The 24,306-nt window shown below is 43.8% G+C and overlaps 1 protein-coding gene across 12 annotated transcripts in view; it reads left to right on the top strand.

The window, feature by feature from the left end:
- The window catches only part of LOC129674066 (1-phosphatidylinositol 4,5-bisphosphate phosphodiesterase beta-4), a 382,363-nt gene that overhangs the window by 280,459 nt on the left and 77,598 nt on the right, over positions 1-24,306 (top strand). For all 12 annotated transcript variants that reach the window (XM_055604042.1, XM_055604240.1, XM_055604786.1 and 9 more), the window contains 5 exons: positions 7,630-7,709; positions 8,799-8,852; positions 14,355-14,436; positions 15,310-15,410; positions 16,069-16,126. In XM_055604042.1, coding sequence (XP_055460017.1) covers positions 7,630-7,709; positions 8,799-8,852; positions 14,355-14,436; positions 15,310-15,410; positions 16,069-16,126 — 375 coding nt within the window. The remainder of the gene's footprint in view (positions 1-7,629; positions 7,710-8,798; positions 8,853-14,354; positions 14,437-15,309; positions 15,411-16,068; positions 16,127-24,306) is intronic.

The following is a 24,306-nucleotide window of genomic DNA, read 5'->3' as shown; positions in this document are numbered from 1 at the left end:
AGAAAGGAGGGATGTAGGAAGAAAAAGAAAAGAAGAAAAGGGGCCCAGTTCTCCAATCTCTCCTTCCAAACTTGTACACATTGTAAGAATGTCAGCCATTTCCCGAGGGCCTCTGTAATTATAATTGGGTTGTCTTTCTTTTACTGAGGTGCAGACAGATCCTTCCTAGTTTCCTGGCCACTGGTCTCTGCAGTTTGCTATTTGTTATCACAGCTCAGGAGTCTCACTGTCCATCTTGGGCTTTTAGCTGGCCTGTCTTAGCGCCATCAGCAGGGCCCAACTCTGTCATTGTACTCTCTTTTTCTGCATGCATCGGTGGTGACTTTCATCTTTTCTTGCCTGGTTTGCTCTCTCCTTTGGCACTGTCATCAATGGCCTGTTTGCAAGCAGGAGTCCCAACATCTTGGGAGGTGCACTGAGTGCCTGCGTTTCTCTCTGTGGTAGAGCCAAGAGAAAGAAGGTGGCATCGTTTAGTTTTTTCTTTTACTATTATTAGTGTTATTATATTCTTTGATAATTTCATATATGTATGTAAGGAATTAAGATCATAATACAATATATTATCTGGTATAGAAACTTTGCTAGTCAGCTCCTGTTTACTCTTAACCTCTGCCATCTGCACTTTCTTAATTCTTGGACCTTAGCCCTGTGCTTAGAGCTATGGCAACATAAGAATTTGGACGGTTGGTCATTGGCCAGTGTCTCCAGCCTTAGTCTTGAGGGTGCTGACTGGAGTCAGTGGCCCAAGCCATATTCTCATCATTACCGCTGTTCTGAGCAGTGTGCTGCGCTGGTTTCTGAACCTGCTAGCCTAGCAGGCATCCCCCCAAGGAACCCGCACTTTCCACAGCAGGCTATCATCTTGATTTTGTGTGCATGCCTCCTCCTAGCAGGAGATGCTGGTCCTCCAACAGGCCACCTTCTGCTGTCCAGAGCACCCTGGACACCTGTTCCCGGTCTGTGTTGCTTCTTCTTAATCAAGTTGCGTGAGGCTGCTTGTACAGCTTTGGTAATAACTGAAACTCTATAAACTACCCTCAGCAATGCTGTGGGGGATATGGGTGCTTGAGAATTTTTATCAAAAACCAAGGAATGCAGACTTAAACTATAGAAATGTCTGATTCGCAGCACTCACTATGAGGGTGGTTATTCTTCATTTGAAAGCCTTGATTCAAAAGGCTTTTATTTTGTGTGTGTGTCTGTATGTACTATATATATAATTTATTGTATATAAATTATGCAAAAGTAAAATTAATTAAAATTAAAATAAGACAGGGTCCCAGTTCCTGATGTGTAAGGCACCAGCCTCCCAATGCAGGCTCATCTTCTAATGCAGGTTTATCTACAGTGATCGCATCTCTTTCAGTTGTCTTTTTTTTCTCATTAGCATAAGGATACTGAAGTGATCCTTGCATTAAAGTCGCCCTCGGGGCTAAAGTGTAGAATAATGGGGACCCAGTCACAGAATTGCTGATTCTTTTTGTTCAGGATAGGACATTTCTGAAAAGAACCTAGGAGATACCAGTTGGGGAAACCTACTCCAAAATTACTCATGTATTCACTAGTCTTCCCATCCATGACTATGACCAAAATACACAAAGAAATAACCTAAACAGAGGGTTAGTTGCCTTAAGGTTCAGTCTTTGGTTGTATGGCCCCTGTGATGGTTAGTGTCATAGAGGCTAGAATCTGAGAGCTCAGCTTCTGGACATGCCTGTGGGGGATTGTCCTAGCTACATTAATTAAAGTAGGGGCTCATCTTAATTGTGGGTAAGGCTATTCTGAAGGCAGTAGATCCTTGGCTGAAAAAAGTAGAGACAAGGAGCTCAGAGTTAGCAAGCATTCATCCACTCTGCTTTTTGACTGGATGGATGGCGCCAGCTGCTTCACACTCCTTTTACTTCCTTGACCCCCTCACCATGAGAGAGTGTAGTCTGAATGTTAAGCCAGAATAAACTCTTTCTCCCTAAGTGGCTTTTGTCAAGGCATTCTATGGCAGCAGCGGTAAAGTGACTAAGCCGTGCGCCTGGGCAGAGCACCATGGCAGGCAATGTGGCCAAGGAAGTTCTTCATCTCGTGATAGACAAGAAGCAGGAGAAGATACCCACATCGGAGTCCGAGTTAAGATGCAGCTCCTTTCTGCTGCACTCCTAGAGCTCTTCAGGACCTCCATTGGCATCACCAGATAGTAATCTGATGGTCAGATAGTAATCTTGGCAGCAAACTGACAACGTTAGCCTCCTTAAAGCTGTAATCCCTCCTGTTTTTATGTGTTGAAATTTTAATCCCCCAGATAATGGCATTAAGGGATGCAGCCTTTAGGAGGAGGTTAGATTGTTGAAACGATGATGTGAAACAGATATTATATGAAGAGGTTTATTGGATGGAGATGAAGAGAGAGAGAAGGAGAGAGACATGATAGGAGAGAGGAGGGGACACCCCAACAGAGAAAAGGGAGAGAGCAGGAGAGAGAAAGAGAGTGCAAGAGTAAAAAAGCAAGAGAGAGACAAAATGGCGGGTTGATCCTTTTATGGAGCAAGTGAACCACACCTGCCAGGAGCAACTACCTGGCAGGCAATACATGATGACATCATAGGTTGCTAGGCAACTTAGAAGCAGTCTGCCTAAATACTAACAATTATGAAGGTGAGTAGTTTAAAAAGACTCCTCATCTTTCCACAATGTACACAATGTATAGACACAGCTAGATCCAGAACATGGGCACTCAACAAATACCTCAGTTGCTAATATCTTGATCTTGGTTTTATCAGCCTCCAAAAATATGAGAAATAAATGTATTTTGCCTATAAGCCACCCTGTTACGACATTTTATTATGGCCTAAACAGATTAAGACAGCAATTGATTCTAGCTATTACGAATAAAGCTGCTATGAACATAGCTGAGCAAATGTCCTTGTGCTATACTTGAGCATATTTTGGATATATGCCAGGAGTGGTAAAGCTGGATCTTGAGGAAGCGCTATTCTAAATTTTCTGAGAAAGTGCCAGATTGATTTCCAAAGTGGTTGTACAAGTTTACATTCCTACCAGCAATGGAGGAGGGTTCCCCTTTCTCCACAACCTCTCCAGCATGTGTTGTCACTGAATTTTTGATCTTAGCCATTCTGATTGGTGTAAGATGGAATCTCAGAGTTGTTTTGATTTGTATTTCCCTGATGACTAAGGATGTTGAGCATTTCTTTAAGTGTTTCTCCACCATTTGAGATTCCTCTGTTGAGAATTATCTGGCAACAACCTAGATGTCCCTCAGAAGAGGAATGGATACAGAATTGTGGCACATTTACACAATGGAATACTACTCAGCTGTTAGAAGCAAGGAAATCATGAAATTTGCAGGCGAATGGATGGAGCTAGAAAAGATCATCCTGAGTGAGGTAACGCAGAAGCAGAAAGACAGGCATAGTATACACTCCTTATAATCGGTTATTAGCCATATAATACAGGAGCCCCACAAAGAGACCAACAAAGCTAAAAAAATCTGAGCCCAGGGGGTCCTGCAGAGACTGATGTACCGACCAAAGACCATGCACGGAAATAACCTAGACCTCCTGCTCACATGTAGCCCATGGGCAGCTCAGTCTCCATGTGGCTCTCTGAGTGAGGGGAGCAGGGGCTGCCTCTAGCATGAACTCAGTTGCCTGCTCTTCGATCACTTGCCTCTGGTGATGGGGCCTTGCCAGGCCATGGAGGAAGAGGATCCAGGCAGTCCTGATGAGACTTGATAAGCTATGGGCAGATGGCAGAGGAGGAGAACTCCCCCTTTCAGTGGACTAGAGGGAGGGGATGGGGGGAAGAGGGAGGGAAGGTGGAACTGGGAGGAGTTGACAGAGGGGCCTTCAATCAATATATAATGAATAAATTGGAAAAAGAAAGGAAAGAAAGAAAGAAAGAAAGAAAGAAAGAAAGAAAGAAAGAAAGAAAGAAAGAAAGAAAGAAAGAAAGAAAGAGAACCTAGCTAGACCCTCCTGGACGGGACAGTGGGAGAGTAACAAGAAACTCCTCTTTTATACCCATTCTTTTCAAATGACTGTGCACAAGCTCACCTGGCAAGTACACACTGATCCACGGGGTCTGTGATGGCACCGAACACTACCTTTCTAGCAAGTTCCCTGGAAATGCTGCTGCCCCTTTGACCAGGAATTACACCTGAGGAGTGTGTGTGTGTGTGTGTGTGTGTGTGTGTGTGTGTGTGTGTGTGTGTTTAGAACCTCCTCCTTCAATCTGAGTTTACAGAAGAATCACCTTCAGAGCTTGTTAAAAACAGCTTGGGGGAGGCTGAAGCTGTAGGTCAGTGGTAAAGCACTCACCTCCCATCCTGTGTAACACCCTAGGTCATGTGCCTCCTCCCCCCAAATTAAAAAGAAACAGATTTCTGTTCCCATCCTATGACACCCAGTCCCTACATGCTGAGTCAGGAGGTTAGATGTGATGACTTACATTTTAATAATTTCCAAGTTACCCTGCTATTGGTCCAGAAAGGAAGGGAGGTTAGGGGAAGAAAGAGGAGGGGAAGGAGAGAAAGGGGGGTGGAACCACCGGCAGACAGAGAGACAGAGACGGAGAGTCAGATGCAGAGAGAGAAAAAGACCCAGAGAGCAACACACACATACACAAACACACACACACACACACACACACACACACACACGTGGGGAGAGGGCCTCTTGCAGTATACCCCAGGGAGAGAGAGAGAGAGAGAGAGAGAGAGAGAGAGAGAGAGGAGCTCTCACAGTATAGCCCATAGTATAGGCTGGCCCCCGGGCTTGCAGCACCACTATAGAGCAGGGACAGAAGAATGAAGTGAAATCCTGTGGGTGGTCTCCTCAGGTGTGTCTTAAACCACCCATTTAAAAAAAAAAAAAAATGTTAATCTGGAAATAATCAAAGCAGTGAACAGGCTTGTAGACCTGGCAAAACTTTCAAAGAAATTCCGGGACTCTACTGACACCTGCTGGCATCTCATCTATTTAATGTTTGCTAAGAACAACAAAACATGTCTGGCGTTAACATTTTTCTGTGATCACTGACCCTCATTATACTATGTGTTTGGCAGGGAAAGGGGGGTCTGAAAGAGCCTTTCCTCACTAGACAGGGAGATATGGAACAAGCCGTTGAGTGAAAATACCCCGACGTGAAGATCTGCCCTGAGACAGCTGCTCTGTGCCTCTCAATCGTCACAAAATGAGCACATCACAGCTTTCCTGCACAGTGCTGAGCAGCTCTGAGGATGGCGGTGGCATTTGCTGCTGCCTGGATCTTGTCATGAGTGGTGACCTCGAAGGTCATTGTCTTTCCACTATAATAAACAAACTTTTATTTTTAAAGTATGAAGTCAGCTAAAGTCTCCCCCCCCCCCCCAACACACACACATTGTCTGGTGGTTATCGCTAGAAACGACTAAATTAGTGTGATCAAAAGCAACAGTGTTTCTCTGCACTGGCCACTCCTGTGCCCGAGGGAACTGGACTTTGTTCTGTGTTTTGGAACTTATCTCAAGCCTTCAGGTTGAGAAAGTACTCCAGCTAATGCCATCCAAATTACTTGTGCTTTTTAAGTCTGCTCCTGGGAAACTGTGGGCCTGTGGTTTGTTAGGCCAGAAACAGGATATTCAATGCTCTCCGGGGAACCAAGTCCATATTTAGCCTGACAGAGAAAGAGAGGTCTGATGGTGAGAAATGAGGCAATTCTTTAAAGTTCCTATTTCATTACTTGCTTCTCTTGGTACCCAGACCTCACCTGATTGTTGAAGCTTTTGATGCTATTTGCAGTTCCCAGACAATGGCTTTTGCTAGCTGCAAAGGAAAGGTACCTCTCAGAGCTTCTGCGTCTTCCATTAGGAAGCTGTTAGCTATGACTGGACGCAGTGAAATCCATTAGCTTCACGCCCAACAAGATGACACTTCCAATAAAAAAAAAGTAGGCACTGGTGGGACTGTACACTTAGCGCCCTTGTGCACTGTCGGTAGAAATGTAAAACGACACAGCTCGCGTGGGAAGCAACGTGGCTCTTTCTTTAGAGGTTGAAAGAGTTCTCACGTGATCCTGCAGTTCTGCCTATAGGCATTTATGCAAAATAGTTCATATCATTATTTACAGCATCCAAAATTAAGGAGCTTGGGTGTTCATCGATGGAAGAATGGTTGGATGAATTATGGCATGTACATACAATGGAATTCTGCCTTTAAAAGACAGAATTTGTCAAATATTAAATAAGAACAGTATGCCTAGAGAAGTAAGCTAGTCAGAGCATGGTAAATCCTGTGCGATTATTCTTTTTTGAGATACTTAGACAAAGGAAACAGAATAGTGACTAATGAGGGTCAAGGTGAGAGGCCCACGTGGTGATGATTGGCGCAGGACTTGCTGGATTAGCTAACACCCCTGAGACAGAAATAGTTTTTTTTCTGTGTGTTTTTACCAAAATGAAAATAAGACGTCAAACAGCAAACCCCAGATCACACCGTTACATGCTCGTCTCATCTCAGTCAGGTCTTGCAGAGAGGAAATCTCTTGTCCTGGTGGTGTGTAGCCTGGTGCTGCAGGGCAGTGCAGTGCAGCAGGAACTTCTGTGGTGACGAGTGTTTCTGCTGGGCCCTCTCAGCACAGCGCCTCACAGCCTTGTCATGGCTCTGGAGCTCTTGAATGTCAGCCGAGACATCCAATTGTAGATCTATTCAATTTGAACTTAAGAATCATGTGATCAACCACCGTGGAATTCACATCGGTGCCACTACCCACTCCAAAATATCTTTTTTTCTCTTGGCACTAGCTGTTGACCTAAGGCGGTAAGGAGTGCGTGGGGAGGCAGGGAACCTTAGTTCTGTTTATCCCCAAGTACCAATTTGCTACAAAGTGTTGCCAATGTGTCATTCTTTTATGGCATTCATTGGCATCAGATACTGGACCCAAGAGCAGTTTGGCCTCAGCTCACCAGCTAGCCTTTTCTAGTAAAATGCCCTTTTACAGACCCAAAGTTCTTCCCTGCCATGCTCAATCTGTCTTCACATTTCCTTGTAAACCCGTGGAGTGCTGGTATGAACTACAGCTGAGGTTCAAGTCCTTATACAGAAACAATATGAGCACACCCTGCCTGTTCTAGGTACCCTGACAGCAGGCAAGGAATCTCACTTTGTAAGGCTTTGCTGGGAAATGCAGACAGGTAAGCTTTGTGAGCAGCCCAGGTGGAGCGAATCAGTCCCTGCAGTGAAGGGCCTTGCCACATCTGTCCTCCAAAGTGGAACAGGCAGAGGCTTCAGCATGTACTGTCCAGCACTGCTTACACTAGCTGAGCAACTAAAATAATAAGGCTCGTATTTAAACAGGCTGCAAGCAGGAAGCTTAGCAAGCCAACCAGTGGGTGGCACCCTTTGAGGCAATCCAGTATTTCGTGGCATTGTAGATGCCACATTTATCTTAAGGGGAAGAATGAAAGCTGTATGTTAAAGAATAAAACACAGCCATGTAAAATATGCATGTCTGTGTGTCAGGAAGGGGACAGAAGAATAGTCTATAGTTTTATTTCACAGAGGAGGCAGGCTGTCTAATAGAAACAGTGTGCCTGGCTACAGAAGAGTGCTCACTGTCGATTCTTTCTTCTTCCTTTTCCAGCAATGGGTAGAAGGCCTGAGAGCGATCATTCACAACTTCAGAGCGAACAACGTCAGCCCCATGACGTGCCTCAAGAAGCAGTGAGTCTGTTTGCGCTAACCTTTGTTCTTAGGCGTTATCCCGTGTTCTGACTAGCAGGTAAAAACTGTATCTATCACCTAGAGCAGGCCAGCACCACCTTTCCTTCTGTACCCGATTTTGGAAATGTACCAGCCCCACACCTGCATTCAACCGCTTAGCAAGGCATGTGTGATGACTGCTCTTCACAAGACCCCCCTCAAACCAAAGCTTGGTAGCTCAGGTTCCGAACATTGATCATTTTGTTTTTCTCCTTAATTCCATCTTCTGACACCTGGCCTATAGGCTGGGTGCTAGCGTGTCTTGGTCTCCACTGCATGAAACTGACAAGTTGGGGCTATAGGCAAGAGAAGCATTCAAAAGAACATATCCAAGGGAGGTAAAACAGCAAGTCCTGCCCCCCAAGAATACTATTTCCTGTTTAATATGTGACCAGGGATCCCAGGGTCTTTGAAATGTCTTTCTAAATTTCAGTCAGTGATTCAGTCAAGGCCTGAAACCCATACTGCAGCTCACTGTTCCTGGAACTCCAAGTGTAGTTAACACTGGTAAATCTTAACCCTGCTCAGACATGTTTCAGGGTCAAATGAAAGTTTCTCAAGTAGAAATTCACAGAAAAGTAAGGGTCTGTGATTGTGTGGCTTCATAGGCAGCAAATGGCACATAGCTGTGAGGTAACGAGGCAAGCATGTGACAAAGATGCGGATGAGCTTCCATCTCTGAAAACAAGCGGCCCACAGACCGCCTGCTCGATGGGCTGACAGGCCCTCCCTAGTCACTTCCTGAACCTACCTCCTGCTTGCTCAGCAGGTGCTTCAGAGTGTTAGAATAAGCCGGGCATGGTGGCACATGCCTTTATTCCCAGCACTCCGGGGACAGAGGCAGGAAGGATCTCTGTGAGTTTGAGGCCAGCCTGGTCCACATAGCAGGTCCAGGACAGCTAGGGCTACACAGAGAAACACTGTCTCGAGGGGGGGGGGAAGTGTTTTAGAATAGATGTTCTGTTTAAAGAAGCTTTTCTTCGGAGTTTGTAATGACCTGGAGCAGGTGCTGGTGGAGCTTTCTGAGGCAGTGTTGCTCTTGTTTTTCAGCTGGATGAAACTGGCCTTTCTGACCAACACCAGTGGTAAAATACCGGTGAGGAGGTAAGTCACACAGGCCTTTCTCTTCATTACCTTCACCATACCAAACCAAAGACCCCGCCTGCGTGACATAGTCGCATGTACTCATTGCTTTCAAGATATTTCCGGAAGCTTAGTTTCTGTCATTTCATGGTTCATTTCGTAAAATCACATGTGGAAATGAAGTTGCTCCCTACCCCCAGAACAGGAAGCATTAACTGTGGTAAAGAAGGATTGAAAATGTGCCACCGAAACCTAATCTGTGAATCACCGGGCTTTTGTAATTTTTTTCCCCACTTAACTGAGTAGCAACAACTAACCAGCTCCCGCTGGCTTGACCTCTGCTGTGACAGTGCACTGACCTTCTGGCCAGCATCTGTCCCTCCACAGTTGCTGCTCATCTGGTCCCCAAAGAAGGGGGGGCTTTCCCTTAATTCAGCTGCTGCAACAAAGTATCATAGACTTAGGCGCACACATAAAGTCATCTCTCACAGTTTGGGAGGCTGGGAAATCGTGACCAGAGTGCCAGAATGGGCCTTACAGATTGCAGCCTGCTTTCTTCCAACTATGCTCTTGTCTAAGGAAAGAAGGCTAGAAGACTGTCTCAGGCATTTTTGTAATGAGGGCTCCCATTCCTGAGAGCTCTCCACCCACTCACAATGAAAGCACTCCCAGAGGCCCTAATACCAGCACTGTGGAGTTCCGCTAGACTTTCATAACAGACAAGCTTCCTCCCTCACCGTAGCTAACAGTGACAGAGAACAAAAGGCAAATGGACCCCAAAAGGAAGAGGCCATAAGCCAGATGTATGCTCCCTGTGTGTTCTTTAATAGTTGTGACATATTTCACGCTGGGCGGGGGCCCGCTCGTCCCGCTCGTCCGATTCTTGCTTCCTTTCACAGTTTAGGGTTTGCTAATGCTGTGCGTGTAGCTGCAATGGCCTGAGGGAGTTCTTGACCACACTCTCCAGGATCATACTGTTTGAAGTTTATGTAAGCACTCATGGACATCAAAGACGCTGGACTCAGCCCCAGAGCACCGTTGTCCACGTGAAGCCAGGAGGCAGTGCCCTTCACCTGAACCAAACACAGACTCCCTATATACCAACCCACTCTTTGCAGATTTCCGAACTCAAGTTCATGTTGTTGTTGTTGCCTCTGGAAATGACTTTAGTAAAGATACAGACTGACAAAACAAGGAAACACAAAAGAGTATGTTTCCATCCATCTTTAGAGCCATCCATCAGAGCATTGAAGTGGGTGGAAGCAATTCAGCTGTCACATTCTGGTCACTCCCGGCTATTTCCAGGCTTCTTTTCCTACTTCTCCATTTTCCACCAAAGCTTCTATTCCGTTACCCTGCATAAATGTCCCCATAACCCCTTACATTGTCACATGGAGCAGAATCTTCCTAGACACTATCATATCATGGTCTTCATGACCTTAAGAACATAGGTGATGTCTGCAGTACTGCTTTATTAGAGACCACAATACATAAGTACATAAAGATAGCCCTGTGCTGTACCGCTTTTATTCAGCCTTTCGTTATTACTTACCAGTTCACAGACCAGTTGGTCTTTAACAAATCCATTCGCAGGATTCCTTGCTGCCTTGTTACTGCTCAAGTGAAGGAAGGTTTTCAATAATGTTTTTCTAACAAGTCAGGTTTAAGTCTAGTTTAGAAGTTTATAAAAAAAAAAAAACTGAATCTATGAATACCCTGCCTGGTAGTTGTTACCAAAGACATACCAGAAGGATCCATATCTTATTTAAAACCTTCCTTCACCTGAGCAGTTGCAAGGCAGTTATTTCAATGTGTCTAAACCACCCTACAACTCTTGTCATATAGACAGTGAATGCCCATGCTTTGGAGAGCACATATGTTGGGGGAGGGGTTGCAGAGAGTACATATGGCAAAATGGAGGACAGAGCTCTCTCTATTAATGCTTCATTTAATTTTTCCCATGATAAAATTTTGAAAATGGACTTAGTGGGAACACAAAGATTATGATCCAAGTCCTTTCAGCTAGTAGTTCTGGTTTTGCTGCCCATCATGCTATCATGCAACAGGATTGGAGGCCTATTATTGGTCCTGTGGATCTCTGTGCAGAGTGTTCACATACAAAATTATTAACACTACTGTGCTAGAAGTGACCTAGATATTTTGGCATGTCTTCACCTCTTTGACATGGGTGTGTGTGTGTGTGTGTGTGTGTGTGTGTGTGTGTGTGTATGTCATTATTAATAGGTTCTTAACACAAGACATCTGTGACTTAGGGGAAGTTTGTTAGAGTTGATGTAGCAGTGATACCAAGCCAACAAAAGGGTAGGCGATCTGCCAAGGGTTGGGTAGAAATTGTTCTGAATGTTTTAATGGACGTGAAGGGTAAACACTTTTAAAAATGTCACTTCATCACCATCATTTTCCAGTTTTAAAATGGAAACTATTAATATAGTGCACATTGTGTTAAAAAGGGATCTGGCTTCATAGTCATTTCGTAGCTTGTGAAAGGCCTCTGCTCATTAAACCAAACTATAAGAGCCAGGAAATTGCAAGAGTGACAGATGAAGGGAGCCTTGCTTCTGGCCTTGCTCTTCTCTTGGTATGTGTATGATCTTATGCATTCTGCCTTTCTCTCAAATTCACCAACTTGGTGTAATTCATCCTCCCACTTCATGCCATGCTCTGAAAGGAACTTTCTGTCTCGCATCCCTTGTAACACAGACTGCGACCTATGGCTAGAGAGTTGAGTGAGGGAGATCTGCATGGTTGTGGACAGTGACTGGAGGGGCTTTCCAAGCAGAGGCCAAGAGCCTCGGGATAACACTGGCAACCCCCTTCACTTCAGGAGTCTCTGTGACTGTGTCAGAAGTTGGTCCTCAAAACTCTTAGCAACATTAAAGAACACACAAGGTAGCCTCCCTTATGCTCCAGGCTTATGTTCTCCTAGTCATTTATAGAGTGCCCTGGAATACAGAATTTAGCCAGAACTGTGGTAGGACTGAGGACATCCAATGTATTTGCTTTTGTGAATTTTCTTTCAGGGAAGGGGTGACCATTTATTTTGATTGAATAAAATCTCATTGAAAATGTAGACTGTAGCTTAGTTCGTTGGGGGCCTGCTTAGTGTATTCAAGCTCTCGTTTCCCATAAATCCAGGTTTGATTGCACATGCCTGTAATTTCAGAGCAGCAAGATTGTAGAGAGTTCATGTCCATTCTAGGCTACAGATCCTGTCTCAAAAAAAAAAAAAGTTCTCGTTGAGCATTTGGTACCTTGAAGCACAATGTAGAACACTGGTTTTCAGCCTGTGGTTCGAAACCCCTTGGCAAACCTCTGTTTACGTTATAATTTATAACAGTAGCAAAATTACAGTTACGAAGAAGCAAGAAACATAATTTTGTGATTGGGGGTACCACATCCTGAGGAACTAACTGCATTAGGAAAATTAAGAACCACTGACACAGAAATTATAATAATGTCACAGGCTCTTTATCAGCACTATATAAGTATGGTTTGTTGCCAGGAAATGCTCCTGTGATGTCTAAAATGTCTCACACTGCGTGTGATTAGTCTGTTGTTCTCTGAACTCTGGTTAAAGTGCATCTTTCTGTAAACCAAAGAATTCAGATCTCCCCCACACACACCTCTGTATCAAAGTAGATAAATTTTCAGACTCAGTAATGATTTGGAAAGATATCTGGAGCAAACAAAATAGACGTTACTCTGGGGAAATAGTGTGATTGATGACCTTGTGACTATTTTCTATTCTGAGTTTCCTCCCTTTTTTATGTCTAGAGAATAAATGTGTCTTCAGGCTGCCCAGCCCAAGCCTGCTCATGTCTGAGAAGTCATCACCTCTCTCCCATCTCCTCTAAGTCCTGTTTCTAGTTCTAAGTCCTGTTTCTTGACACCCAGGCGCTCACCAAAGGACTGTTTCCCATTCTTGCCTCACTCCCCATGATGCCTCAGTTCTGTCTTAAGGCTCCATTCCTGCTGCCTCCTGGCCATGGTGGTCAGTTTTCACCATGTTCTAACCAGGCCTTTCTAACACAGCAGCCTTGAGTCATCTAGGAGAGCCCTGAGATTGCAGTGTGCAGATTTTCCTCCTGATTTCAGGTACCTCACTTTTCTGCAGGCACACAGTAATTATCTCCTTATACACATGTGTAAAGAAAGGCTCAGTGAGTGGCCACTTGCCTTAAATTGTAAAGGTTAAATGGCATCTACCCCAAGTCGGTCTCTAAATAGTTGAATGAACTCTCAAGACTGTAGAGAAATATAGACATAACACCGTCTGTGCTGGAAACCCATTATCACAGTTCACTTGCTCTCCCAACACACATGGGCTCCACTGTCAGGCTCCCTTACACTTGAATACAATCATCTCAAGGACACTTAAATGTACCTATGAAGTCTTCCTAGACTGACTATAAAACAATAATGGCTTAAATGGACACATTATAATGCATTTATATGAATCTCCTTCCTCTGGGTCTATTTTGATAAGCTGTACTCTGCAGCTGAAGTGGTGATTTCTCACAGTCACTAAGAGGAACTGATTGTCAGTACTAACATTCACTGAACGCAAATGGTGAATTGTATGTGAAGGTTGGGTGTGAGATGCTAAAGCCCCATGAAAAGCCATGTTTCACAGTTGAAAGTCACCTTCATCGTCAAGTCAAGGCTACCCTTCTGAATTTAGCCTTTCAGAGGTCGTAGTAACTCAGGATGTGAGCTTCTAATCCGGGAGTGCATGAAGTCCCCTGGGTAAGCAAAGCCAAGGCTGAGAGCCACATGTGTGATGTCTGGGTACCCACTATCCTCTGACCCCTCCCACTCAGTAATTTTCATTCTAAATGTCTTGGACACATTTATCATGGAAAGTTTGACCCTCAAGGTCAAATTTGCATTGATGCTCCCAGTACTAACTAGTTAAAAATCTATTCATAAATGCCATGTCTTGGAAAGTATCCAAATAACTAACTGGCAAAATAACTAATTGGGTCCTCCCCCACCACTTTCCCAGTATAACAGCAGACCCTTAAATGGCTAGCATGTTAGGTGTCTCAAGCACGCTTAGGTGACAGCAGTTAAAACATGTCTGCTGCTGGGTCACCCTGTAAACGTGCAGGCCAGGAGAACAGCCAAGCTGACCTGAGGATTGCAGGGGCATTGCTTTCCCCAAGCACAGACCTTTCAAGCCACTGTACCATCAGCCTCTTAACTTTTCTCAGGATGCAGTCACTTCTTAGGATCCAAACGTATCATTGCTTTTGTCCAAAATGCGCTTGTTCGCCAGCACCTAAAGGGACCTCTCATGTTAGAAGCAAGCCTCGTCAGCTACAGAATTCACCCTGGTAGCCAAAGGGAAAAGTTAGCTTAGGAAGTGCAAAGCACCATCAAATAAAAGGTGGCATTATTCTTTTCCTTCCCCTCAACTCACCATGTCTAAGATGTTTGGACTGTTGTGTCAGAGAAAGCAAAATGAGCAGTAACTCATTTTTTCTTGTTCTCCTACTCCAGTATTACTAGAACCTTTGCATCGGGGAAAACAGAAAAGGTCATCTTTCAAGCACTCAAGGAACTAGGTCTTCCCAGTGGAAAGGTACTCACTAACTAAAATGCTTTGTCACTGTTGTTTGTTTAGACATTCATATGGATAAGCTAGGCTGCTTGTGTCACACTGACATCAGTTACAGTCAGGGACCTAGAGAACAGTTACTTTTCTGACTTCCCTTTCACCAATCACTTTAAGGGTGTTTTAAAATCCAACTAGTTCTCTTCAAAATGATTTTTGTCAACTTTATTAAGGTGAGAATAAAAAAGGCATACAGCTGTTCTTTATACAGTGTGTGGAGCCTGTTTTAGAACCCAGCCCTGCTGCCTTAACCAAACATAACATCAGCATGAATTATTAACTAATAAATTCAGTTCCTCGAGACAGCCTTGCAGGATTTCATAGAGGATTCCTATCTGTCCCACTCATCTTCATGACCGTCGAGGTTCAAGTCATTGAAGTTAATTCTTACACTGCAGCAAAGACTTATGCCTCCGACTCTGTTTAAAAGTCTTGTTTGAAAGTTACATTTCACTGTGATGGGTAATTATTATTTGTTCCAGTCCCTTTCTATGATCCTCAAAAAATTCACAACATAAGTGTAATTAAATATTGGGCTTGATTATCCCATATCCTCTATATCTCCTCTATGGGAACACTTACTTTCCTCCCTCACAGAGAGAAAGGAAAACGTCTGTGCATTTGCTCAATGAGGGATTTCCCAGAGGAAGCTGTGCTGGAGGCAGATGTCACTGAGCGTCACGTGTGTCACCAAAACCGTCCTGACAACTGGGGGAGCCTCGTTTCGCTTGCTGTGGCTCCTCCACGTGCCCAGAGCTTTGTTTCAGGACCTCGTCGATAGCAAACCTCCAAGGAGAAAGATGTTCTTTTAATACCTGTCTTTTTTTTTATTCTCCACAGAATGATGAAATCGAGCCTGCTGCATTTACTTATGAAAAGTTCTATGAACTGACACAAAAGATTTGTCCTCGGACAGATATAGAAGATCTCTTTAAAAAAATGTAAGTTCTAGTTATGAGGAAGTGTTATCTGTACTATCTTTGCCCCTGTAAAATTTGTGATGATTTTCTCTGTAATGTTTAAACAGATGCTGCTAGTTCTGGGACTGCGTAGTCAGGGCTACGTTTTTTACCCTTTAATTTATTGGCATAGGAGCCCACTCAGAGTTTTTTTTTTGTTTTTTTTTTTTATAAAAAAAACAACTTTGACATAGATTAATTACAGCACTTGGAACGTTTCCCCCCCGGCATTGGCTTTACTAACGACCTACAATTTTAACCTGCTCCTTTAGGTATTAACCAGTATGTGAACTAACTAGATTTGGTTTGGAGTGTTAATATGTTGTTGAGAAGTTCATTCATTCCGGTTATTTCAAGTGGATGACTTACATGTTGTTTCTGAAGAAATGTCATTTGATAATGCTAAAGAATCACATGTTGCAGGCAGCTTCTGTGACCTGGTGGGAGTGTTCTCTTTCCTTTGTAGTTGCCCTCGGGTACCCTGCGCCCTCCCCACTACGATCTCTGACTACTCTGAGAATTCACCTACTTCAGGGTTAGAAAATGAGTTAAGTTTTATGAACAAATGTCAACATGTAAATCGTACCTACTGTAGTATCATATACAAAAAACTTACTTTTTCTAATACATTTCTTTTCAGCAATGGAGACAAAACTGATTATTTAACGGTAGACCAATTAGTGAGCTTTCTAAACGAAGTAAGCTTTTTCATACATTAACTCCATAAGTCTGTGTGCAGTGGCTTGCCTCCCCCGTGTCCTCACTGCATGCCCGCACCACACACCCTTCCTCGCTTTGCTTCTGACCCGCTGATCTTTCCACGATGGCTTGACCAGGTGCAAAAATCAGCTGCTGTTTGTGTGTCCGTGTGTTTCCTCCACGCTGGCTTTGCACACCACTCCCTGTTGGTGTCACGCTGTGTTGTGTAGCTCTGGTTCTGTGTACGTGTGGAATTTGTAATGTATTTATTTATTTAAAGTGTCTATGTTTTTGCAAGATGTTTTAAAAGGTACTTTGATTATAAATAGAAAGAGAATGGATTGTTTATGACACTGTATTTGGGTTCTCCATTGCTAACTTTTCTTCATACTTTTGCATGGACTAGTAATTTTGTCTTTTAATGGATTGCATGTAAGAAAAATATGTAGGTTTAAATACAGTATTTGACACTAGAGCACACAGGAAAAAAAATAGTGTTAGACCAGCTAGATTGCAGGTTAATTTTTTTACTTTTTGTTTTCAAAACAAGCTCAGTGCTAAACTCAGAACACAATGCATTTAGCAACTAAAACTAGCTAATAAAATTTGCTAAAGTACAAGGAAAATATTTAGAACAAATAAAGGTCACAGCTTTTGTTATTATAACAAAAATTAACTTTTTTCATGTACCAAAAAAAGGTGTTTTTTTAAGCAAAACCCACAAAAGCTCTTTTTAATATGAAAAGAAAAATTCACCTCCCCCCAACCCCACCAAATACATAAATAGTTAGAAAAGTTTAAATAAGAAGTAGACAACACTGTGTTGTTTGGAAAGCTTTTAGGTTCCAGCGTAGCATAGCAAGAGAGGAGGCAGCAGGACTAACTGGTAGGACACACTCAGCATCCGTGAGGACCATGTTCAGCCGAGCAGACAGAAGGGGCAAGAAGCAGCATGGCAGACAGCAGGCAGTGCCTTAGAAGGAAGAGTGGCCAGTCCCTGATTTGCCACCCTGCAGAAACAACTTACATCTTTGCCACAGGCCTTGTCTTCGTGATTTGTGGTGACTCAGTGGCTTCCAGTTTCTAGGGCTGCATGTCAGAAACTGTTAACCCAGCATTAACGCACAGAGACAGGAAAGAGAGGGACTCCATCTGTCCACACAGACGCCTCCACCCTTAAGGAACCCGTTCAGCACAGTGCAGTATTGATTTTGCTTGACAATGTTTGAAGTCTCTCCAATCCACCCCACTGTGGTCATGCGAATACTGTGTCCGTGATCTTAACCCAGGTATTATCCACATTCTTGTGCCACAGTTCTCCAAAGTTAATTTGCCTTACTTCATTTTCCTAACCCCTGTGCATCCTCCCTTTTGTTCTTTTCTTTTGTTTCCCTTAGCTTTTTCATGTACTTTGGTTCATTGATCATCTTCAATCTGGTAAGATGGTCAGAAATCCAGCTTTCTAGGGGAAGATGGTTTGGGAGAGAGGAGAAAGCCTTCTGGCCCATGTGGCCAGTTCGTCATCTCTCCCTGCACCAGCCCAGCCTTCCTACTGCTTATTACTGTTGCAGTTGGGAACACTTCTCGATCCCCAGGATAGATGCTACTCATGCAGGCTCTTGTGGGATTCACTTTCTTTCACAGATGATTTTCCTTTGTCTACCTAGTAATCAATTTCATAATTTTAAAGGTTTTAAACTTTAAATTTAAAGGTTTTTTTATTTGTAAAACCTGTAAGTTTTTATTTTTATTTTTAAAAGCATTTAAAGAAAACAGACCCCTTGTACTTTTCTAGCCATCCATATTCTTTATTCCAGGTAGGCCTTTCCCCATCACTGCTGCAGTGAACAGCCATACCTTGTGTTCTTTACATTTCCTTCCATGCGGCTTCTCCTTAAGCAAAGACCTACATTGAACATCCAAATACCCAATAAGACTGTGGGACTGCCATGTTTCTGGATTTCTGTAGGTTCTAGAGAAACTACAGAACAATCCAGGAAACTATATGCCCTGGGATTTCAATCAAAGTGTCATTCGCAAATATCTTTTTTCTTCCTCCACCACTCCTCTACCTCTGCGCTCCCACCAGCTTCCTGCACATTCTATGTGCAGTTCTACTCGTATCCCATTGACTTCTTCAGAATCAAAACAGCTTTAGGCAAGGCAGTCTCACATCTTGTAACGCAAGGAGGCAGAATCATCAGGAAAATAACAGGCTTTGAGACATAAACGTGTGTGACCCTAAAAAGATCAGACCCCATCAATTTCTAGCACCTCAGCTTTGTAACCCTGACAGGCACTTTCAGTGCTGCATGGGACCCCACCATCATGCAGCAAGACAACAGAAAATGAGGACCAGGTGGAGGCCCTCTGGCCTCCTTATATGCAGATTTTAAGGTACATTCAACCTTGATGACAGAAACAATAAGCTTGGGAACTTGTTTAGCTAAGAGCCTTGAACAAGTTAACCAAAGAACCAGTTATAACAACGAGAAGTCATAGGAGCATATGCAGCAAGGTTCACTGGCTAGAGCTGGCTGGACGGAAAAATAAATCTCCTTTCTGTCAGCCGGTGGCATAGTGGCTCCCACCAGCTTCCAGCCCTAAATCTTGCTTCTTCTTAGGACCATTCTGTTTGGTATACTAGTCTCTATCTTTAAGAAGCAGGAAGGAGAGAGACCCAGCCCTTTACCTGGCTGCTGTAAAGGTCATGTGCCCCTCTTCCCTCAGTGGTAGCTTCGGATTCGTTTTTATCTGCTTTCAAGGTCCTCTTGGTCATAGAGCGCCAAAGTCTGATTCCCCAGAACGGTAGCATTAGCATCCCCTTGTAGCTTATTCATGATGCAGAGCCAGTGAGTTGGTATCTGTACTTAACAAGCTGCCCAGTCTACATGTGAACACATGGAAGCTTATGCAGCACTTTCTAGGCTAATAGGATTCCTCCTTGAGTACTTAGTGGAGTGGGAGAGAAGCTGAGCAATATACATATACACATACACCATGCATACATACATAACACATACATCAGACATGCATACATACATACTATGAACCTAATACATATGTACATACAGTATTCTCCTTAAAGAATTGAGTCAACAAGTTCACTACTCACATCTAAATGTCCACTATCACTCTGTCTCTGGGTTCAATCCAGTGGATAAAGGGAATCTTTTGCCAAACTCACAAGGCGCTATGGAAGCTCCTGCTGGGAGCAGGGGAGCCACCGTGCTCCACCAGCAGCTCAGTTGTAATCCCAGGACAAATCGCAGTCTCTAAATTGGTTTCACTTTCTTTTCCCTGTTGCTAATGAGATACGTTGGTTTCAGTGCCAGCTCCATTTCTGTTTCTCTTCTTATAAACATAGCTAAGGTCTTGTAGAATTGAGGCTGCATAGAGAACAAGAAAAAACCCAAAATAAGAAAGAAGAAATGTCTCTTCTATGATGACAGCAATAAAACAAAACAAAACATGGCTTTATTTTATCACTGGTTATCTACACCCTCACACACATACCACATCACATGATCACATTAGAGCTGAAGTTCATTTTTTTAATTTTTTAATTATTCTTTATTCACTTTGTATCCCTCCTGTAGCTCCCTCTCGCCTCCCTTCCTAATCCCTCACTCCCTCCCCCTTCTCCACACATGCCCCTCCCCTAGTCCACTGATAGGGGAGGTCTTCCTCTCCTTCCTTCTGATCCTAGTCCATTGTCTTCCTCTGTGGCCTGGTAAGGCTGCTTCCCCTCTCTGGTGGAGGTGATCAAAGAGCAGACCAATCAGTTTATGTCAGAGACAGTCCCTGTTCCCATTACTATGTAACCCACTTGGACACTGAACTGCCATGGGCTACATCTGAGCAGGGGTTCTAGGTTATCTCCATTCATGGTCCTTGGCTGGAGTATCAGTCTCAGAAAAGACCCCTGTGCCCAGATTTTCTGGTTCTGTTGCTCTCCTTGTGGAGCTCCTGTCCTCTCCAGGTCTTACTATTTATTTCCCTCTTCTTTCATAAGATTCCCTGCACTCTGCCCAAAGGTTGGCCATAAGTCTCAGCATCTGCTCTGATACCCTGCAGGGTAGAGCCTTTCAGAGGCCCTCTGTGGCAGGCTCCTGACTTGTTCCCTATTTTCTCCTTCTTCTGATGTCCATCCACTTTGCCTTTCTGAATGGGGACTGAGCATTTTTATGTTTTTCATTTTTATAGTTGGAAATATGTAAGAAAGCACCCACAATCTCTTCCTCTTTACTATATCCTTTTTTAATGATATGGCTTCCTTTATTTTTTAATTTTTTTAAATTTATTCATTATATATCCCAATTGAAGCCCCCTCCCTCAACTCCTCCCAGTCCCACCCTCCGTCTCTCTTACCCCTATCCCCTTCCCCTAGTCCACTGAAAGGGAGTCCTGCAAGAGACTGATGTACCAACCTAGACCCTCCGTTCAGATGTTGCAATTGGCAGCTCAGTCTCCATATGGGTTCCCGAGTCTGCTCTTTGATCACTTCCCTCTGGCGCTGCAGCCTTGCCAGGCCACCAGAGGACTCTTCCTTCATGAAGGCAGTCCTTCATCCTGATGAGACTTGATAGGCTGGGGTCAGATGGCAGGGGAGGAGAACTCACCCTTTCAATATTTTTCTTTCTGATGAAAAGATAAGAGAGAGAGGAAGAGCAAGGGTATCCCATTCCGAGTGAGCCTATCCTTGCTGATTTCCCTTTTTGTATCATTTTTGAAATGATATCACTTATTTCATATATAATTATATAACAACAGCTATCTCTCTCAGTGCACTTGTAATAGTCAGTTGACGCCTTCCCTCAGTAAGGCTAAGACACCTGGGCACAGCTTTCCATGACCTGCTCTTTTTCTTCTTTTACTTATTTTTTAATTAGTTATTTATTTACTTTATATCCGGATCACAGCTTCCCCTCCCTCCGCTCTTCCCAGTCCCGCTTTCCCACCTCTCCTCTCTCACAACCCCCTTCTCCTCAGAAGAGGGAGGCCTCCCATGGACATTAGCCACCCTTGTCATATCACAGTAGGACTGGGAGCACCTTCTTCTATTGAGGCTAGACAAGGCAGTCCAGTTAGGGAAAGGGATCCAAAGGCAGGCAACAGAGCCAGAGGCAGCCCCTGCTCTGCTTTAGGAGTCCTTCATGAAGATCAAGCTGCACAACTGTTACATAGGGCCTACCATGACTTACTCTTCAAAAAACAAACAAACAAAAAACCTTTGAAAATTAATTTATTTACTTGTTTTATGTGCATTGGTATTTTGCCTGCATATATGTCTGTGTGAGGGTGTCAGATCCTGGAATTATAGACAGCTGTGAACTGCCATGTGGGTGCTGGGAATTGAACCCCAGACCATGACCTACTCTTAACAGCTATGCAGAGCCTCACTTTGCACAGCACTGAATATCAGGAAGTGAATGTCCTGGGCATGTTGCTTGCCTGGGTGGAAGCTGATGGTGGCTCAGAGCTGGGAAGAACCTGGCTGGCTGTGCTGTTTCTAATCTGAACTCCTCTGCACGTTGTTCCTCTGAGGTTGCCTGGATATGACTGTGCACCATTGACCCTCACTGTGATGCATACTGCAAACCTGACCATTTGTCCCCTGCCTCTAGCTTAGTCAGAGGGCCCATGCTCTGTTACCTTTTAAAATGTGAAAACTGGGGGAAAGAAAAGATTATGTTATGTGGCAGAGCAGATACAAAGCCGAAATGGAGTTTTATTTTGTCTGCACCTAAGGATCTTTTGCTAAGACTGTCACCCTTAGGTAGCAAATACTGATAAGTGCTGTTTTCCCTATCATTCTACTAGATGGATGGTCGTATGCAGATGATGTCCTCTAATTACATTTTAATGAGCAGAGCTTTATTAGGCTCACAGTTCTAATGATTAGCCCTACCGTATAAAACTTAGGTATTTTGGATTTTTTGGCCTTTTTTGTTTGCTTGTTTTTTGTCATGGGAATGCAAATGTATTAAATGTATGTGGTTATAGGTTAAAGGAGTGCTTTTTGCTTTTTTGCTTTTCTTTCTTTGGTCCTTTCTTTCTTTTACTTTTTGAGAAAGGGTCTCATATGGCTGGCCTCCAACACTCTGCATAGCATAAGATGCCCTTGAACCTTGGATCCTCCTGCCTCGGCCTTCCAAGTGCTGCAATTACAGACGAGTATCCCCATACCTGAGCTGTGCAGTGCTGGAGATTAAGCCACAGGGCGGCAAAAGCATGCTGTCAGTTGAAACACACCTCTGACCTTAGAGCCACACAGGTCAGAAGCACCTGAAAAGCTGAGTAGGTCCCTTCTTACCCCCCCCCCATAATGCCTGGTTCCACCCAGGGAATCAGTTTCACTAGGTCTGAGGAAGGGGTCCCAGAGCCTGTGATCTTTAAGCTCTCCCACGCGATGGGAGCGTGCTGCTGCCGCCGCCGCTGTGCTGCCGCTACATCCACGAGACCGTTTAAGTAGCACCGTGTCCGTGTGTGCCCGTGTGTGTAAAGACACCCAGAAATGTCTGAATTCCCTTCTTTTTCTTCCTGTTGTCATCTATTTACTCCCCCGTGGCTGTGTTCCATTTTTCTCTCACTTTCTCAGTCATGCGGATTTGCCCCATGATTCCTCTAAGTCCCAAAAGCTCAACAAATGACCTTATGTATTAAGTCAAAACAGCTCTGAGTGTAACTATGCTGGGGTGTGAAAAGAACCCTTTCCATCGCTCTTCGCTCTTCTTTAGTGCTGTTGTTTATGGGAGAAAAGAGGTACCTAGAGAGTGGCTGGGTTTTCTTTCTTTGGATGCTTGTATATGATCCTTCTCAGCCCAGGGCAGATTCTTATCCTCTTGAGTACAGGGATGAGCTGCATAGTGCATTAGATCCTTAGAGGATACCTGGTGCCCCACTGTCTGCATCAGCTTTTCTTTCTCTACCGAGCTCATCACTAGTCCCTAGAGAATCAAGGCCTGTTGTTAGCATAAGTGTCTAGCATATACATGGCACAATCACTAATCCCTCAATATTACAATAGAAGCATGCTCCATCAGGATAGCTTGTCAAAAAAGAAACTGATCTTGTCCCTTTAATTTAACACTCTTAACTAAATAGCACTAGGGGAATCTACAGAATCTACGCTGTAGCAATTAAAATCAAGTGTTCCATTGGCCAAGGTATTGTTGTGTGCATAGCCCACTTTTCGGATGGTCATCCCAACGCAAAGAGCGAAAAGAGGTCCGTGTGAACCTGTATTAGTTTCTTCTAAGCATCTTTCTAACGCTATTGCAAAGTCTGTGCATGCATCTGGGTAAAGAGTTGTCAAAGTACTGTGTGATTACCAGTTCCTGCTCTCATCTGCTTATTGATCACGATTCCATGGAGGTTTGCTTTTTATTCATTTGATGGATAGCCGGGGCAATCCTCTCAGCCGCAGTGAACTGCAAGAAAGTGCAGTGGACCCTCTTTTCTAGACACATGCCATGACATGAGTACACGTATCCACAGACACACGCACACACACACACACACACACACACACACACACACAGGCAGGCTCACACATGTAAGCTTAGCGAGGTAGTGAATGGGCTTCTCACCATTCCAGGAAGTCAGAGTGTGCTCGCTGCAGGAAGTGTGTTGTTCCTGCAGTGCAAGGAACCTCTTGCGTGCTGATTAGGAAAGGTTGATGTCAGCATCTTCCACAAGAGCCTTCTTCCATGCACTGCACCTGGAGACCTGCAGCAGAGAGAGCTCAGTTTTAGAGTTAAGATGCTTCAAGCTGTTGCTTTTTAAAGTCAAGTTTTTATGTAATATACACTCAGAAATATTCTGTGCTTATTAATTTCATCATTACTATCATATTACATAGAAAACTATGGTGTCAGGAAAACGAAGTTTGCAGAGTGCTCAGGAAGCTGAGAAAGATGGGTTATTAGAGAAAGATAGATTAAGAACTATCTGTTTGCTTACCTGACATTAGAGTTTTGTTGGTGCTGCCTTGGGGCTTTAGGCCACTTAGTACATTATCTGGTGGCTTCTTTATTTTTTTCACTTTTTAAAAGTGGCCTCAAAGCTAAGTTTTTAAATACTGTAAAGATCCTTTGCTCTCATTTTTTACACATATTTGTGGCAAGTCACATACCTGTAATATAGACGTGTGAGTAGTAGCTGTAGAAGACAGAAC

The sequence above is a fragment of the Psammomys obesus genome, unplaced genomic scaffold (assembly GCF_907164565.1).
Source record: "Psammomys obesus unplaced genomic scaffold, mPsaObe1.curated_primary_1811, whole genome shotgun sequence".
Taxonomy (NCBI): Eukaryota; Metazoa; Chordata; class Mammalia; order Rodentia; family Muridae; genus Psammomys; species Psammomys obesus.
The sequence above is the reverse complement of the archived record's forward strand: the minus strand, read 5'-3'. Positions and strand labels throughout refer to the sequence as shown.